The sequence below is a fragment of the Gossypium arboreum genome, chromosome 10 (assembly GCF_025698485.1).
Source record: "Gossypium arboreum isolate Shixiya-1 chromosome 10, ASM2569848v2, whole genome shotgun sequence".
NCBI lineage: Eukaryota > Viridiplantae > Streptophyta > Magnoliopsida > Malvales > Malvaceae > Gossypium > Gossypium arboreum.
Window position 1 is genome coordinate 1,200,611 of NC_069079.1, and position 17,123 is coordinate 1,217,733.

General features: G+C 31.1%; 4 protein-coding genes across 5 annotated transcripts; 1 reads left to right on the forward strand and 3 right to left on the reverse strand.

Annotated features, from left to right (window-relative positions):
* Positions 1 to 740: 740 nt before the first annotated feature.
* On the reverse strand, positions 741 to 2,526 carry LOC108452355 (nuclear transport factor 2B-like). 2 transcript variants are annotated; one of them, XM_053020542.1, is made up of 2 exons: positions 2,046 to 2,526; positions 741 to 1,032 (listed from the first exon to the last, which is right to left on the reverse strand). In XM_053020542.1, the coding sequence occupies exons 1-2, from the start codon at positions 2,346 to 2,348 to the stop codon at positions 880 to 882; spliced, it is 456 nt and encodes a 151-aa protein (XP_052876502.1). In that variant the 5' UTR covers positions 2,349 to 2,526; the 3' UTR covers positions 741 to 879. The 2 variants fall into 2 exon arrangements, with proteins under 2 accessions (XP_052876502.1, XP_017605622.1); XM_017750133.2 differs by lacking the exon at positions 741 to 1,032 and adding an exon at positions 1,272 to 1,444 and having other exon boundaries at positions 2,046 to 2,517.
* A 2,435-nt stretch (positions 2,527 to 4,961) lies between these two features.
* On the forward strand, positions 4,962 to 7,163 carry LOC108451853 (probable xyloglucan endotransglucosylase/hydrolase protein 8). Its single transcript, XM_017749544.2, has 4 exons — positions 4,962 to 5,280; positions 5,359 to 5,459; positions 5,547 to 5,749; positions 6,644 to 7,163. The coding sequence occupies exons 1-4, from the start codon at positions 5,085 to 5,087 to the stop codon at positions 7,044 to 7,046; spliced, it is 903 nt and encodes a 300-aa protein (XP_017605033.1). The 5' UTR covers positions 4,962 to 5,084; the 3' UTR covers positions 7,047 to 7,163.
* A 2,229-nt stretch (positions 7,164 to 9,392) lies between these two features.
* LOC108453253 (polyubiquitin) lies at positions 9,393 to 10,551 on the reverse strand. Its single transcript, XM_017751256.2, is given in 3 exon segments — positions 9,393 to 9,767; positions 9,769 to 9,810; positions 9,813 to 10,551. Coding segments are annotated over 3 exon segments (915 nt in total). The 5' UTR covers positions 10,458 to 10,551; the 3' UTR covers positions 9,393 to 9,539.
* A 4,753-nt stretch (positions 10,552 to 15,304) lies between these two features.
* LOC108452728 (ubiquitin domain-containing protein 7SL RNA1-like) lies at positions 15,305 to 16,243 on the reverse strand. Its single transcript, XM_017750526.2, has one exon. It carries the CDS (start codon positions 16,241 to 16,243, stop codon positions 15,434 to 15,436), a length of 810 nt encoding a protein of 269 aa, XP_017606015.1. The 3' UTR covers positions 15,305 to 15,433.
* Positions 16,244 to 17,123: the final 880 nt, after the last annotated feature.

Genomic DNA, 17,123 nt, shown 5'->3' on the forward strand with positions numbered 1-17,123 from the left:
TTTGACCTCACATTTAATGTCACAAAGAAAACCTAATTATACAAATAATAATTTAAAATCTATCCTACAAAATATATATAAAAAAAGGAGTAAAGATAGAAATTTGTTGGTTTTTCACCTAACGCAAATATGGTAAAATTTCAAGGATGGTCCCTATAGAGGAAAGAAAGTATCAAAAAATCAAAAACATGAAAGAATCATTTCATATTATTTGATAATTAACATATATATATATATATATATATATATAATTTTCATCAACTATGGACCAATTTGAAGTTGTATATTGCTTATGAAATTCTTTTGGGGTTTATTTTTATAATATCATAAATTGATTGTCACCAAATCATATTGCAATCCAATACAGCTATTTGGAAATTAATAGCTGATTTGGTTAGTTATGGTGAGAATTGTTGCTTGTTGCAGCCACGTTTAGGGCAGCTGTCTCTTTCAATGAAACACAACTTTTATTATTATTAACATGTTTTCAACTCAAAATCCAATATTTAGTTTAAGATTTAGCTTACCTTGAGATTTAATCGAATTACTTGAGTATAAACTTAATTAGTTCGTTCAAATATGAGATTTTTTTTTTGCATAATAAAAGTAAAATGTAAGTTTATAATATAAAAATCTATGAAAATAAAAAGTTTATTAGGCTCGCGAGCCATTCGATCAAGCATCATGATGCTCCAATTCAACTTAGTATGTACTTTGAGCTCAGCTTAATAGTTATTAAATTGAATTTAAACTTTCTTTTGAGTCGAACTTGAATAATTTGTGAATATTAATATCTCATTTACACTTCTATCAACATCTGTTGAGTTGAGTGATAAAATGTTGATACCCAAGTAAAAATTTCAAGATAATATATCTTTACTAAAAAATTCGAAAAAGCTTTACTCCCGGTTTAAGAGTCCATTTCACTTGCCTTTTGACTACCGGTCCAAATATGAGTTTACTACAATTGGGGGCTATTGCTTTATACTTTGTGGCCCATCTGTCTTGGGCCATATGTCCACCACGGAGGCACTGCATTGGCAAGAAAGCCAATAAGCCGTAGCCCATATAGTATTTTTAAGAGAAATCCACATTTAAACTCGATTTGATCTAAGTAAAGCAATAAAGGGGATAAAATATGTGAAATGATTGATAATGGCATGAATGAAGATAATCAGAGTTCCCTAGTGAATAATTTGTCGACTTTGAAAAAATTGGGACAAAGTCGAATTACACAACAAATGTATCAAAATTTATATAAATAAACGAAATGCAAGGCAAGGCAACTTTAGCTTTTATTTTATTCAAGAAATAAAAAAAAAAAAAACACAAGTTTACAGCATAGATGTTTGGTCCATATGTAATATCAACATTAATAATTAAGGCGGAATATATCATTCAGCACGAAGAAGTTTCCTTGAGGAGTGGGACTTAAATGAAACATCTGCAATACATATAATTATAATTAAGTCAGAAATTAACTAACATCCCGTTTTTCATTGCATTTGAGAAGTTATTAGTACGTTTCTATAGCAGAAGCAACCAAGAATAACTGATTTTTGGGGTCAAAATTACAGTGTATTTAAGTGTTTTTGATTTTTGTGTTAGCAAAAATTATCAAAATAGTCTTATTTATCTTAACTATTTAAAAGTATATGGAAATCAGATTAATTTATAATTTATGTATTATTATATTAAAATTTTAAATATAATTTAATATTATATTTAAGCTTTTAAAATATTTTATGTACAATTATATTAAATTATTTAAATATCTTATAATTTACTTGGATGTGCGGAGTAAAACATTTGGGTGTAATTGTGGTTCCAGTCCTTGTACTTTTGTACATTTGAATTATTTTTAATCTTCTATTTTTAATCAATGATTTTAGTTCCTCTACTATTTAATTACGTGACATCTAATTTAATGAAAATTAGATTTAATTATTAAATCAAAATTAAATTACTGAAATTAAAAGAAGAAGGAAACAGGGACTGTAAACATGATTACACCAAAACATTTGAGCAAAGAAATAGCAACGTACCTGGCTGAACTGTAGAGGATGGTTTTCGCCGGGCAATTGTAGACTACCACTGACGAAAACAACAATGCCACCGGTAACTGAAGCCGGTTGCGAATCGACGGTGCTGATCACATGTCGGCATTGATCGAATGGCAACTGCGTAAGCTTAGTAATGATGTCCTCAACCCCTTGTAATTTCTGTCCCTCGAACGTCAACATGGAAGTCGGCTGGTAAAGGGAAGACATCGCCGCCCGATCGTTATCGAAAAGATGGTAGTAATGATCGACGAAAGCTTTCCCCACCGAATCGATCTGTTCTTCCATATTGCCTATATCGCTCAATACGCAAGCAAGAAGGGTTCCTCACAATGGCATATTGAAAATATAAGGAAAATGAATATGCCATAAAAGAACATAGCTTGTAGGTAAAGCAAAGCTAAAGGGTAATTTGGAAGATGGGGGAATCGACGCTGCTGCATTGATACGCAATGTTTGCGAGGTGGATTGAAATTATAGTATAAAGAGTTCACTATAATTCGTAGACTTTTTTGGGATGAATGTTTAAAAGCCATATCAGCTCAGTTGTCACTTACGAAAAAGTGAGTAAAAAAAGGTAAAATATGCCATAAGTTATTGTATTCTTTATAAATTTAAAATTTAATATTTATATTTTTATTTTTAATGTTTTAAAATTCAGGTCCAATTGCTAATATTTTAAATTTTTTGTTAAATTCAGGTTCTTTATAAAATTATTTTTCAGTTACATAGCAACAAGATGTATTTTTTAATTTAAAATGTCATATCAATTAATTTAACAATGTTAATATTTTAACCTAAATATCAAAAATTAAAAAGTAAAAAGATTAAATTCTAAAATAAATATATTAAAAAACATTGAAAGCCAAAAGGTTAAAAAGTGAGGAACTTGTAGGTGGGACGAAAGTAAGGAATATATCCTTTTTCACCTAATCCACTTTAGATGGATGCTATTATCATGATGAAAGAGGGTCATTAGATTAATCTTCTCCCATATGATATTTAAATAAAACCCTAATAATAACCATTTCATGACTCGAGTTTACATTTTTTCCAATCATTTGTAGATTATTATTAGATACTAGGTTTCCGCTTAATAAATAGTCTTATCGTGGAGTTAATTTTTAATTGAAGAGTTAATTTAAGTTTTAAAATTTTTAAGTCATTTTAGATTCAGTTTAATTTTAGGTTCAAGTTTTTTTTACTTTTAAGTCATTAGATTTTGAAATTTAAATTTTTAAATTAAATCATTAAAATTTAGATTGACGAATTATAATTAAATTGAATTGAATTGAATCGAATCTAGATACGAAAATATGTTTCGTTTACCTACTTAGTCCTCTTTGAACCAAAACCAAATGAAGGTAGACAACAAGAACCAAGCAATATGCATCAATAAATCTAGTTGAATGTGTGTATGTATATGTATTACAAATTCGGACATGGACAAAAGGGTTTGTTTGACAGTTAACAACCCATGTTTCTTATTACATTATTGCATGTGATCCCCAAGGATTATAAATATGGTGCATGTGAGTGCCACATTATGAGCATGTGTCAATTCCCTATCATGTGAAGAAGTGTTTTAACTATTATTAATCTCTCAAGTTGCAATAAAATATTTTGAGTAGTTTCTATGAGATGAAAAAAAAAAAGAGACTAAATTAATGGATAAAAAAAAGACTAAATTTTAATACAAATTGAGTGCCATACATTTGAGAGCTTATTGGGGGATAAAATATATGAATGAGGAAAAAAAAGTCATAATTTTTTTAATGTGTTGAGGAATTTGTCTCATATCTTATTAATGGAATATTTGGATATTTATATATGTTATTATTGGTCAGGATAAGATTTCACTGTTTTGTTTCGATTCCGTCATTCTTAGCATTAACATTCCGTGTGAATTTCAGACCTACTAAACGCGTGTTTCACTTTAGTTGACTACAGAATACGTGTTCTTTTTATTCCCAATATTGACATTTCATACGGGCTTCAAGTCTGTTGGACATATATTTCTCTCTGAGTTACCTGCAGAGCATGCAGTCTCCTTTCTACGAGCTCTTTTGACACATGCAAGCTAAAATTGCGACTTTCCCTTAATTTGTATAAGCTAAACTTGCGAGGGTCCACAAATACTCTTTACTATCATCTCACAATTCTCTTCTCACTCAATCAATTGGAATGACCTATCTAAATCTCGGGTAGGTGACCCAAATTCTATCCAAGACTCGGGTTGATGTTATACTTACGTATAACAAAATGCCATTTTTCCTACTTCATTAAAGAGTTTAAGAAAAATATATTAAAAGAAAAATGGGAAAAAGATTAATTTTGAATCTAATGTATTGATATATTCTATTTTCAGACAAGTCGATAACGATTGAAGGAATCAATTAAAGTGATCTGCTCCGGGGACAGTGAACAGCGAAGTAAGCAGTGTTGGTCTCGAAATTCAGACCGCCAAATCCAGTTGTCAAATCCAAGAACTTTCTGATTATTTATTTATAAAGACAAAAAAAAAAACAGTCATGTTATGACATGTAGGAAATGGTCCCCACTCTCCATTTTTATAACTTGTAAATTCCAATCGGACTGCAGCCTGGCTTTTCAATTTTCTGTTCTCCATGGATCATTCCCTAAAATACCCTCATCCCTTCTAAATTTAATTACAAATAATATTCTAATTTGTCTATAAAATCATCTTTATAACATCGGTTTGAGTCAAATTTAATATATTCGATTACTTTGATATTTTAAATAAATAAAAAGACTTTTTTACCTCTCTAATTTCATTATTGAAAAAATTATTTCATCTTTTTATTAATAGACATATTTTTAATAAGAAGTATCATTGCTCATTGCAGGGCAATTTTGAACATTCAAATCATTATCAAAATCATTAATAGACACAAATACCATTCTACCCCCTTCATACATGAACTCGCCCATCGTCAAATACTCATCATTCAATCCCCATTCCGGCCCCCTCAGAGATCCATCAATCTCATCAAATCTAACAAAATGAAGAAAAGGGCCTCTCCAATGGCTTCTCTCTTCTTCATTTCAGCTTTAGCAGCCGCTTTTCATTCATCATCTGAAGCAGCAGCTAGTTCACAATCTCCATTTGAAGACAACTTCAGTATAATGTGGTCTGAAAATCATTTCAAAACCTCTGAAGATGGTAACACCTGGTTCCTCTCCTTAGACAAAGAAACAGGTATGTCATTAAACTTTGTCTCTTCATAGAATTTGATTCCATTATTGAATTTGATTGATTGATTTACCAATTTTTCAGGATGTGGATTTCAAACCAAGCAAAGATATAGATTTGGGTGGTTCAGTATGAAACTGAAGTTAGTCGGAGGTGATTCTGCTGGCGTTGTTACAGCTTACTATGTATGTGTTTTTTTCTATGATAATTTTTTATATTATGATATATATTTTTTCCATCAGTGAAGTTTTAAAAGGGTGGTGGTGTTGCAGATGTGTTCTGAAAATGGGGCAGGACCAGAACGTGACGAACTGGATTTTGAGTTCTTGGGGAATAGGACAGGACAGCCGTATTTAATTCAGACAAACGTGTATAAAAATGGGGTCGGTGGTCGTGAAATGAGGCATATGCTTTGGTTTGATCCTACTGAAGAGTTTCATTCTTATTCCATTCTGTGGAATGACCACCAAATTGTGTAAGTCCCTAAATTGGTCAAATTTTGATTTGGTCCCTCCATTATTATGCTTGAAATTGGAAAATATCTTACTACTTCAATTTAGTACAATAGAGGTCGTTGTACTAGAATTTAGATTGCATTTTGTTCTTTTTATTAAAAAATTAATAAATTAATTTCTATATATTAGATCATAGAGCAACTTAGTCATTTTGTTAAAAATTTATTTGTTTTTACTATTAAAATTACTCCCTGTATCTCAACATAAGGTATACATGACATAACAATTTTAATTAAGTTTTTAATGAAAATGACTGATTTATTCTTTAATCTAACATATAAAGACTAGCTTACACATTTTATGAGTAAACAGACAAAATGCGCTTATAATATTTTTACCTAATCTAAATATAACAGTTAATTATGTCACTATGATGAATTGGATATTTTAAGAAAAATTTTAGGTCATAATTTAGGAGCGATGGTTAACAGTTTTAGTTAACACTGATATTAGGATTAATTATAATTTCATTCCTTGTATTCTTTAAATTTTAGAAATTTAGTCTCTTTATTTTTAATTTTAGAGATTTAATTCCTTTATTTGTTTAATTTGAAAATTAAAATTCAATTGATAAAACTATTGATGGAATATGCAAAGGTTTGATATAAAATTAATGTTCAATTATTAAAATTTGATTATATATTATCAATTAAATTTTTAACTTCTAGAGAATATAGAAACAGAGAGCATAAATAAACCAAGAAAATAATAGTGACTAAATCGAAATTTTTTGCATAGTAAAAGGACCAAAACCAGAATTCGACCAAATAAAATCAGTCATTTTCAAATAAAGTACTACCCAAGTACATTGCTATTCAAATCTGAAACTGAAAATTCAATCATTGAAAACACAGATTCTTCGTAGATAGAGTTCCGATCAGAGTATTCAAAAACAACGGCGAGAAAAACGATTTCTTCCCCAACGAGAAGCCGATGTACTTATTCTCCAGTATATGGAACGCTGATGACTGGGCGACTAGAGGTGGGCTCGAGAAAACCGACTGGAAAAAAGCTCCGTTCGTTTCATCTTACAAGGATTTTAGCGTCGATGGGTGCCAATGGGAAGACCCGTACCCTGCTTGTGTATCGACTACTACTAAGAAATGGTGGGACCAATACCAGGCTTGGCATTTAACTGATTCTCAAAAGATGGATTTTGCTTGGGTACAAAGAAACCTTGTGATTTATGATTATTGTAAGGATACTGATCGGTACCCTAAATTGCCTGCGGAGTGTTCGTTGAGTCCTTGGGGTTAGGATTTTTAAGGAGCTATTATCAGGTGAGAATTTTTTTTTGTATTTTATTTATTTATTTTCGAAATGGAGTTAAATAATGTAATTATTATTTATGATATGAGATCTGAGATGTTTGCATATTCCACTCTTATATATAATTTATAATTTAGTATAATAGAGATTTTTGTACTTTAGATTAAAGAATAAATTAATTTTCAAAATTTTTATCTTTTAAAAATTGGTGTGACTGATAAATAATCAAATAATTACATGTGGAATGTCACATGCACCTAATTCTAACGATATATGAACTCGTTTTTAATAGTAAAATAGATGGAATTTTTAAAGAATAACTAGTTTGCTCTTTGATTTAAAGTATAGAGATTAATTTATTTTTTAATAGAGCATAAAATGTAATCCAACTCCTAATACAACGATCTTCTCAGTATTTTTACCTTTTACTTTAATTTGGATAAATAATATTTACAATTTTAACTAATGAAATTATAATGTTTATTATAATAGTTATGTAGAGCATTAAATTGACTATTGATTTAGTCTTAATTAAGTTGATATTGTTGCTATTATAATAATTAAGAAACTATCCATTCCATTTTACTTAAGTGAAGAAGTAACGTAATGACTAGAAGTAAACATTGTATAAAAAATATTAAATTGATTTAATTAAAAATTGAATATCAAATTTAATTTGACTAATCCCTAAATTTAACTAAGTAATTAATAAACATAAATCTTAACCAATAGTCAATTGAACTTTAAGTTAATTGACACCTTCGTTATTATAGTAACAAAGAAGACATAAAGTTACAAAATGGTTATTGAATTATTTGAAAGTTTTCATTTTAGTCATTGAGTTGTTAAAATCACTATTGTATGACCTTTATTCACACTGCCTATACTAATCAAAAGCTCTTCTTTCGCTTCTCTTCTATAGTTCAGTTTTTTTATATGAAACAATTTGAACGTCATGAATCTGCGAACCAAAATCTAAATAGTTTTTTTTTTTTTTTTATCTCGGATATTAATCGATAGATCAACTTGGATATAATATATATTCTTCTACTTGTAGATATGTATTGATTCATTGTACCAAAAGTCAAATTGTAGTTTGAAACTCACTAGCTAGAGTAGTTAAAAGAATTTAATAGTCCAATGACTTAAATAAAAAATTTTACTTTTAAATAGTTTAATGATCATTTTACAACTTTTTAAAGTTAAGTAACTAAAACGTAAATTTATTAATAGTTTAGTGATCATGAACATAATTTTTCTAAATTAATTAATTAACCAATTTCTTATAATTAATAAAATATATATTAGAGTCAATTTTTTGGTAGTAATATATTACAAATAGTCACTTAACTTTAATAAAATAAAAAAATAATCACAACTTTCAATTCAGCGATTAAACTTTAAAAAAAATTAAAACAATTACTAACGTCATTAAAAATAACAAATCAATTATTCAGTAATATTTTCAATTATAGACATAACAAGCTAAGTGACGTGACTCATTAATATTAAACGTCACCAGTTAATTAGTCAGGTTAGACATCATTAGCAGCCGAAGGGACAATTTATTTTGAGGAGGGAAGGGACGAGCAGAAAGAAAAAAAAAATAGAAGATTGAAATTTGGAAAAATAGAAGATTTTTCAAGCTGTTGAAAACATCATCCATGGCAGCAACGATCATCTTTCATCTTCTGCTTTTGTTTCCATTGAAGCACCAAAGGGTTGTCTCAAGTTCTTGTCCCTCGTTATTCTTATTCTTCTTTCCCTGCTGCTATTGCCTATTGAAATTGAGATGAGGAAAAGGAGGAGTTTAGCTCCTTGCGGTGGCGGAGGAGGAGAAGGTGTCGTTTGAGGTGGTGTATCGTTGTCGTTTTGGGAAGTGACACCAGTAAGGAAAAGTAAAGGGTTTCTTTGCTTGAGAAGAGGGGAAAACAAGAGAGAGGGAAATGGACTGCGGGAACAATTTGGATCTGGGTTTAGAGCAAAAATGGATTTGGATCTGGGTTTAAGTGAGAAAGGAGTGGTGGTGACGGCGGTGAAAGAGCAATGGAGGGCTAAACTCTATTGATTGAATGCCGAGAAAATCAACAGATAAAATGAGAGAGCAGAAACTGCGATTTGATTTGAATCCGTATTAGAAAAGTTCCTAGGCACATTTATTCCAAGGATTTGGCGATTTTCTTGATATAGCTTATATTTTCTCTGATTTTCTCGATGACAAGCGTTTATACCGTATTCTCTGATTTATTTTTCTTTGAGCTTAAAACCTTTGTTAATTCCAGATTATTGGAAATCTTTCACATCCAAGATAAATAGTTTACGAAGAATAGAGAATATAGGTAAATATGCAAATTCCATTCAAAGAGAAACCATACATTGATGCAACCGGTAAACAAAGACTAGAAATTATTTAAAAGGCCATTACAGGGCACAATCCTTCACGTAAAACCAGAAAACCCACATTAAGGGAGACCTTAAGGCTTAGAACCCACCACGAAGACGAAGAACAAGGTGAAGAGTGGACTCCTTTTGAATATTGTAATCAGCCAAAGTCCTTCCGTCTTCCAGTTGTTTCCCAGCAAAAATCAACCTTTGCTGATCTGGTGGAATTCCTTCTTTGTCCTGAATCTTCGCTTTCACGTTATCAATCGTATCCGAGCTCTCCACTTCTAAAGTAATCGTCTTACCGGTCAAAGTCTTGACGAAGATCTGCATCCCACCTCGAAGACGCAGGACCAGATGAAGAGTCGATTCCTTCTGGATATTGTAATCGGCTAAAGTCCGCCCGTCCTCGAGTTGCTTTCCGGCGAAGATGAGACGTTGCTGGTCTGGCGGGATGCCTTCCTTGTCTTGGATTTTGGCTTTCACGTTGTCGATCGTGTCAGAGCTCTCGACCTCGAGAGTGATCGTCTTTCCGGTAAGCGTCTTAACGAAGATTTGCATCCCGCCACGCAAACGAAGGACAAGGTGGAGCGTTGACTCCTTCTGGATGTTGTAGTCGGCCAAGGTACGGCCGTCTTCGAGTTGTTTTCCGGCGAAGATGAGACGTTGCTGGTCTGGGGGGATGCCTTCCTTGTCTTGGATCTTCGCCTTAACGTTGTCGATCGTGTCGGAGCTCTCGACCTCGAGAGTGATTGTCTTGCCGGTCAAGGTTTTCACGAAGATTTGCATCCCACCGCGCAAACGGAGGACGAGGTGGAGAGTTGACTCCTTTTGGATGTTGTAATCGGCCAAGGTCCGGCCGTCCTCAAGCTGTTTTCCGGCGAAGATCAGACGCTGCTGGTCTGGAGGGATGCCTTCCTTATCTTGGATTTTGGCCTTCACGTTGTCGATCGTGTCGGAGCTCTCGACCTCGAGAGTGATCGTCTTGCCGGTTAGAGTCTTAACGAAGATCTGCATCTTTTTTGGCTAAAGAGAAAATCGAGAAGGAAAATTTCAATATACAGAGCAAACAAATTGCTTGAGATGGAAAATAAGGCAAGCGGTGGGCTTCCTTTATAGGAAAACTTCGAAAACGACAAACGAATAAAAATTCGACACGTAAGGAGACGTGACGTTTAAATGTTATTGGACACGGTTACGGTTACTTAATCAATTGGGCATAGGGAATAGGAATCTAATAATGATAAGGTTAGGTGGTGGGTCTCACTGCCGTTAGTTATTCCGTTTAAAGGTGTTTGGTTTAAAGTGAAAGAAAGAAAAGGGAAGGAGACGTCGTCATTGACGGAAAGTTACTCGTTAAAGTAAAGTGGGCCCACTTGTCTTTGTCATTCGGCCCACATGGATTTAATTTTCTCTGCAAGTTGCGGAGTTGGTGCTTGGTGGACTGACTTTACCATGCTTCCAAGAAGTTTAAATTAAAGAATCAATTTGTTTTTTAAATATTTTTTATGGAAATAATAAATAAATTTTTAATATTTAAAATAATAAATGGTAACTTTGGGGCTTTTTCTTGAATGGGCTCATGAAGCTAATTGAAATGGGCGAATGGTGATTCTGAGGGAGACGATGCCCATTTTTTGTTGCTAATGGGTTGTGCTTTAAAATAAGATCAGGGGAGGATTGAAATGAACAAAATTAAATTTTATATGTTTTTGGGATAAATTTTATATTAATATTTAATCTAATCAGATTTTTAAAAATTGAGTCAAATAAAAAATTTTATTTATAAAATCACACAAAATTAAAGTTGTAACACCCCTAACCCGTATCCGCTGCCAGAACAGGGTTTCAGAGCATTACTACCATTTACAGATCACTAAAAAAAAATTTTAAATACCTACCTATTCAATGCATCATATAAATAAATATATTACCATTCAATCAACAGTTTGACAGTTGTATAAGCATCAAACAGCAACATTGTTAGTATACTTGCACATATCTCATATAAATTCAACATCGATATATCTATTTTCTCGACATATCGCACTTGAGTTTAATAATAGTCTCAATTACATAATTTCCTTGTATCAACATATCAAAGATAATCATATATGTACATGTCATGAAACATATCATGCTCTTACCGCTTTCTTCATAAGCATATATCATTCATTTCATTATATCAATATTTCATGCTCCATCATTTCCATATATTTTATGTATATTTATTAGGTAATAGCTTATATCAACCTTAACATAAATTATATTTCATGTACTTGTACTTATTTCGTTTATCTATCTTCATAATTATTTCATATAACCATTCGTCATCGATACATATTACCTGAATATCAATTGTTCAACAGATGCTAGAGCGTCTCTCATCCACGGTCTTATTTATCTTTGACATGATGCCATAGTGTCTTTCAACTATAGTCTTACTCATTTTCGTCATGTTGCCATGGTATCTTTCAACCATGGTCTTGTTCATTTCATATCACGTTGCCATGGTATCTTTCAACCATGGTCTTACACATTTCATATCGAGTTGCCATGGTATCTTTCAACCATGGTCTTACACATTTCATATCGAGAGCACACTCACATGAACCTCATCCTTGCAATGGGATTACCAGTCGAGCTAAATCCTCGCAATATAAACTCATAGAGTATTGTCGGGATTACCACCCAAGCTAAATCCTCGCAACGACAATTACTCTAATGAGCTTGGATCCAATTACCATCGAAAGCTAAATTGAGACCTAATTCGGATTACCCGTCCGGCTAAATCCATTTTACACATATTCTTCGGAGGGCTATATCAGGATAGGATCACCCGTCCGGGCTAGATCCTTTTTACCGTCAATTCCTTTTCAGAGATCCATCGAATTTTCCTTTCATTCAACCGGGATTTCTTCCCATTTTATCAAATATATCAATGTTTTATAAATTTTCATACAATGAACATTCAAATCATATTCACATCAATAACATACAATCTCAAGCATTTCAGAATATAATTCAAGTTACACGAACTTACCTCATTGATTGCTCGTGTTTATTATTTCATTATTCGATATATTTTCTTTCCATAATCAAGTCTCGTATTTGTGTCGTCCGGATCTTTATAAATAAATTTGATCATCATTTTCATTCATTTCATATTCTAATACATTTAATTAATGCTCTAGGCAAAATTACCATTTTGCCCCTAAACTTTAATTAATGACGATTTCATCCTTAGGGACAAGAAAGTAAAATTCTTGCAATTTAATCCTTATTTCCAACTATTATTCTCATATATAATGATAACAGTCCATGAATTCTATAAAATATCAAAATTTTCCATAATTTCAACACTTTTCAATTTAATCCCTAAAACATGTTTTCCCGATCTTGAACTAAATTGATAATTTCTTTAAATTTTTGTAATTTAAATAATAAAATAATCTATTTCATGCAATTTAGTCATTTCTGACATTTTACAAAATTGCCCATAAAATTTTACTTTTATTCAATTTAGTCCACGAGCCTAAAACATGCAAATTAGCCATGCTAGATGAATATTCATACATATTTTCCTCCTCCTCCTCTCCATTCCACATCCTTAATTTATATAACATACAACAAGTAACATTATCAATAATTTTACTATTTACTTATATGTACATTCAAAAGCTGTCCATTTGCGTCATAGTCACTAAATTATTTATATATTAAGCTACAGAACTCGAAATTAAGATCCATTAATTTTTCCTGAAACTAGACTCACATGTATTCTTATCATAAAATTTTCAGAATTTTTGGTTTAGCCAATTAGTACAGTTTATTCATTAAAGTCACCCCTGCTCTCTGTCCGACAGCTTCGACCCTTCTTCACTAAAAATTAGCTATCTCCTTTTACAGAATTCAAATGATGTTCTAGTTTGTTTCTAATAAAACTAGACTCATTCAGGATTCTATAAATATAAATTTAAGCCTCTAATTATTTTTCTTCATTTTTATTATTTTTCAAAGTCTGAACAGGGAACCCAATTCATTCGACCTTGTCTCACAAAATTCATTATATATCAAAATTTACAAATTCATTGCTTACACTGTTTCTTCTATGAGAAACTAGACTCATTAAGATTTAATTCCATATTTTTTTTATCTTCTAATTCAATTTATAAAATTTATGGTGATTTTTCAAAGTTAGAATCTCTTCTTTGCCTATAACTGTTTTAGTGCAAGATATTAATTACCATGTTATAACACCCTTATTTTCTTTTTCTACACCATTTCTCATCACTTTCTCTTATTTTCTCTTCACTAACATATCAGGAACATAGGACCTTATGTAATAAAACTCTACTATAACATTATTTACATGATTTATCAACAATAACAAACTTAAAAACATATTGAAATCTTGATGTACTTACCTTATTCTCTTGATACCAATCTTTAACTTGATTTTCTCTCTCCTCCAGCTTCTATTTCTTGAATCCAACTTGATATTCTAACTCCCCATGTTCTCCTTAACATTTTTCTCTCTTGGTAGCGTAATTTTCGAGCTAACTCCCGTTGACTTTGTCTTGTCCTTTCTTAGCCGAGATTTCAATTAAAGTTTAAAGCTTCAAAACATCAATTTTCCCTTTTCTCCCTTTCTTTCTTTCTTTCCTTTCTTTCTCCCCTGTTCTTCTCTGTTTCGTTTCCATTTCATTCTTGAGTCATCATTTAATTTGGTAAAATTGCAATTTAGTCCCTCATAGTTCTTCACTTATTCAATTTGGTCCTAATTCATCCATTTTCCTTAATTTCTAGATCATTCTACCCTTAAAATATTTACACTATTGGTCCTTCAACTTTTTCATATTTACACTTTAACCCTTTAAGTCTTGAGTATTTACTCTTAGGCAACAAAACTTTTCTAACTTTTACAATTTAGTCCTTTCCTGAATCAAGATATCATAATTTACTTCCCAATGTTGCCATAACTCAAAACTTCCCTTTTTATCACTTTATTTCCTTATTTTATTATATCAAGGATAATATATTACTGTAAAGATTTTCAGGGTATTACAAAAGTCTTTATATATATGTATTCGATAGTATTTATAAATTTTACTTATCGTGTATATGTGAGTATCCGACTATTCATAAGCGGAAGATGGTGTAGGATCATGTTTCCTAATTTGGTATCTAAATTTGACACTTTTTTTTCTAATATAATACTCATGTTAGTTTTTGAACTAATGTGATACCTATATTTGACAAAAGTTCTTCATGAATTTTGGTACATGAAGAAAGTAATGCTTATTTCGATTTTAGAGTTAATTTAATGAAAATTTATATTAATTAGCTAATAATATTAGCATTTAACTTTCATCAAATTTACCCTAAAACCTAAATTAATTCGGTATATAGAATTGTATTTGACAAATTAAACATAAAATTAAACAGATTCATAATTAGCACTAAATTTATTCTATTAACAAAATAATGAAAAATCAAACCTAATAATATTAACAATTAACTTTTATCAAACCTTAAAACCTAACTTTTATCATTAGCTTTGAGTACCAACTATTGTCAAATATAAGTATCGATGGACAAAAATAACCCAAATACCGCATTTAAAAAAATCAAAATTATATATTAATCCTATATAATATAATATTTAGATTCTATTCATCCTTACTTTAAAAGGTAAATTTATCTTTACCATTTCAATGTTAAACCTTTCTCATCATAAACCCACATTGGATAAAACCCTAATCATATGGTATATAGATTGCTTCATAACAAAAATCATATGGTTTCCTTTTAGAAATTAAACCAAATAAAAAATAAAAAACCCAAAATAAAGGGGTAAAACTATTGATAACAAAAATATAAAATTTTGTAAAGAAAACCCAAGTATTATCATCTTTTCAAAATCATCCTAATTATCACTAAACTAGTTTAAAATCAACACTGGAAAAAGAAAAAGAACAGAAAAAAACATTTCATGATCCACCAGTAACACTGCCATTAAAGATTTCAATGGTGTCACCTTGTCCAACTTGATGCCACCTAAACGACCGATCATCGTCCATAACGTTTTGTTTATAAATAAAGAAATACCCTTCTTGTGGTAAATGAAACTGGAGTCTTTGGTGCAACTTTTGCAGTTCTTTTCTCAGTTCACTCACATTATCCGTCGCATTCACTTCCACCGCTATCTTCTTCGTCCCACACTTTGGCAAAACCAACAGCTTCAGTTTCTTCACAGCCGTCGGAGTCCCCGCCGCTATACCCGCAGACCCAGTACCGGACCCGGTCGGGGATGGCTTTATATTAACATCAACATCACTATTCTCCGCCAGTTCACATTCCCGTGACGATCGGCTGTCAACGGGAACCGGGTCCATTTGGCCATGCACCTTCTCTTTTAATCCTAAAGGGTTGTCGTTTACGTCCGTTTCTGAAGGAACAACGGTTTTCGACGAAGGGGTATTGCTGTTGAGCTGTACATTCTTGGCTGCCAAAGGAAGTTGATGGTCGGCGGCGGCGGCATTGGGTTGGGGTTGTTTATTACTGTTACTAATATCGGAATCAGAAGAAACCAAGAGTTGGATACGGGAATTTTGAAGGATTTCACAGTACTCAACGTCACGATCATCTTGAAGGACATTGCCATTAAAGATTAGGGTTTGGTGAGGGATAGGGATACCATGGTATTTATGAATCTTTTCTTTGATTTCAAGAACAGTATCAAAGAAACCAACTTCAATGGAAAATGGTTTGCCTTTTTGGGTTTCAAAGATGACATCCATTTGAAAAGATTGAAGAAAAGAATGGTTTGGTAATGCGAGGAATGTGGTGTTTGTTAACAGCTAATATCCGATATATTGCAACTGTGAGGCTGATTTTACTGCAGATTTTTTGTTTTTATTTTCTTCTTCTGCTCTGGATTTCTTTCTTTTTTTGAAGATTTTGAGGGTGGAATTTATGTGATATAAATGCTCTTTAAAAGGTTCGGATTTTGTTCTTGTAAGTTGAAAAAAAAAAAAAATCAATGCATTTACAATTGGCGGATTTTTTTGTTTTTTATTCCTATCACTGGTTTTTGTAAGAGTTAGGGTTAATTCTGTTAAACGTCCTTAAACTATGCTTTTTATTATAATTGGGCCCTCAACTTTAAAATCATTTAATTGAATATTCAATTTTCCGCCAACTCATGGAGTATATTTGTGAATCAAATTGAAAATATGTTTATATCTAAAGAATAAGAAATTGGATTCTAAATTCTATTGATATATCTTTATTTTTAACTCGATTTATCAACAATTTTTACCCTTTATTTATTTCTTTTATTAGAAAAAGGATGATCTATAATAATTTGTCATTCACCATAAATTTTACAAAAATGAATTTTATTAGGAATATTATATATATATATATATATTATCATTTGTTTTTACTTTAAAGAAAATCATTTGTTTTGAAGAGAAATAATCAAGAAACTTTTAGGCCATATCTTACAAATTGTAAATTTTGATAAACAAGATAATTAGTAAGAATAATATTTTATATAATATTATATGTTTTTGAAAATTCATTTTATATAATATTTTAAAGGTAATTTCACTAATTTAAACGTTATATGCTTTATATTATAAAAAATTTTAAAAAATTCGATTTAATTAAATAATT

Bases quoted from the DNA above. Each gene is read 5' to 3' on its own strand.
- LOC108452355 (XM_053020542.1), bottom strand. From the start codon at position 2,348: ATGGAAGAACAGATCGATTCGGTGGGGAAAGCTTTCGTCGATCATTAC. The intron at 1,033-2,045 runs GTACGTTGCTAT...TTGCCAATGCAG, and splicing joins ATCCTCTACAGTTCAGCCAG to TGCCTCCGTGGTGGACATAT.
- LOC108452728 (XM_017750526.2), bottom strand. From the start codon at position 16,243: ATGGATGTCATCTTTGAAACCCAAAAAGGCAAACCATTTTCCATTGAA.
- LOC108451853 (XM_017749544.2), top strand. From the start codon at position 5,085: ATGAAGAAAAGGGCCTCTCCAATGGCTTCTCTCTTCTTCATTTCAGCT. The intron at 5,460-5,546 runs GTATGTGTTTTT...GTGGTGTTGCAG, and splicing joins GCGTTGTTACAGCTTACTAT to ATGTGTTCTGAAAATGGGGC. The intron at 5,750-6,643 runs GTAAGTCCCTAA...TTGAAAACACAG, and splicing joins TGGAATGACCACCAAATTGT to ATTCTTCGTAGATAGAGTTC.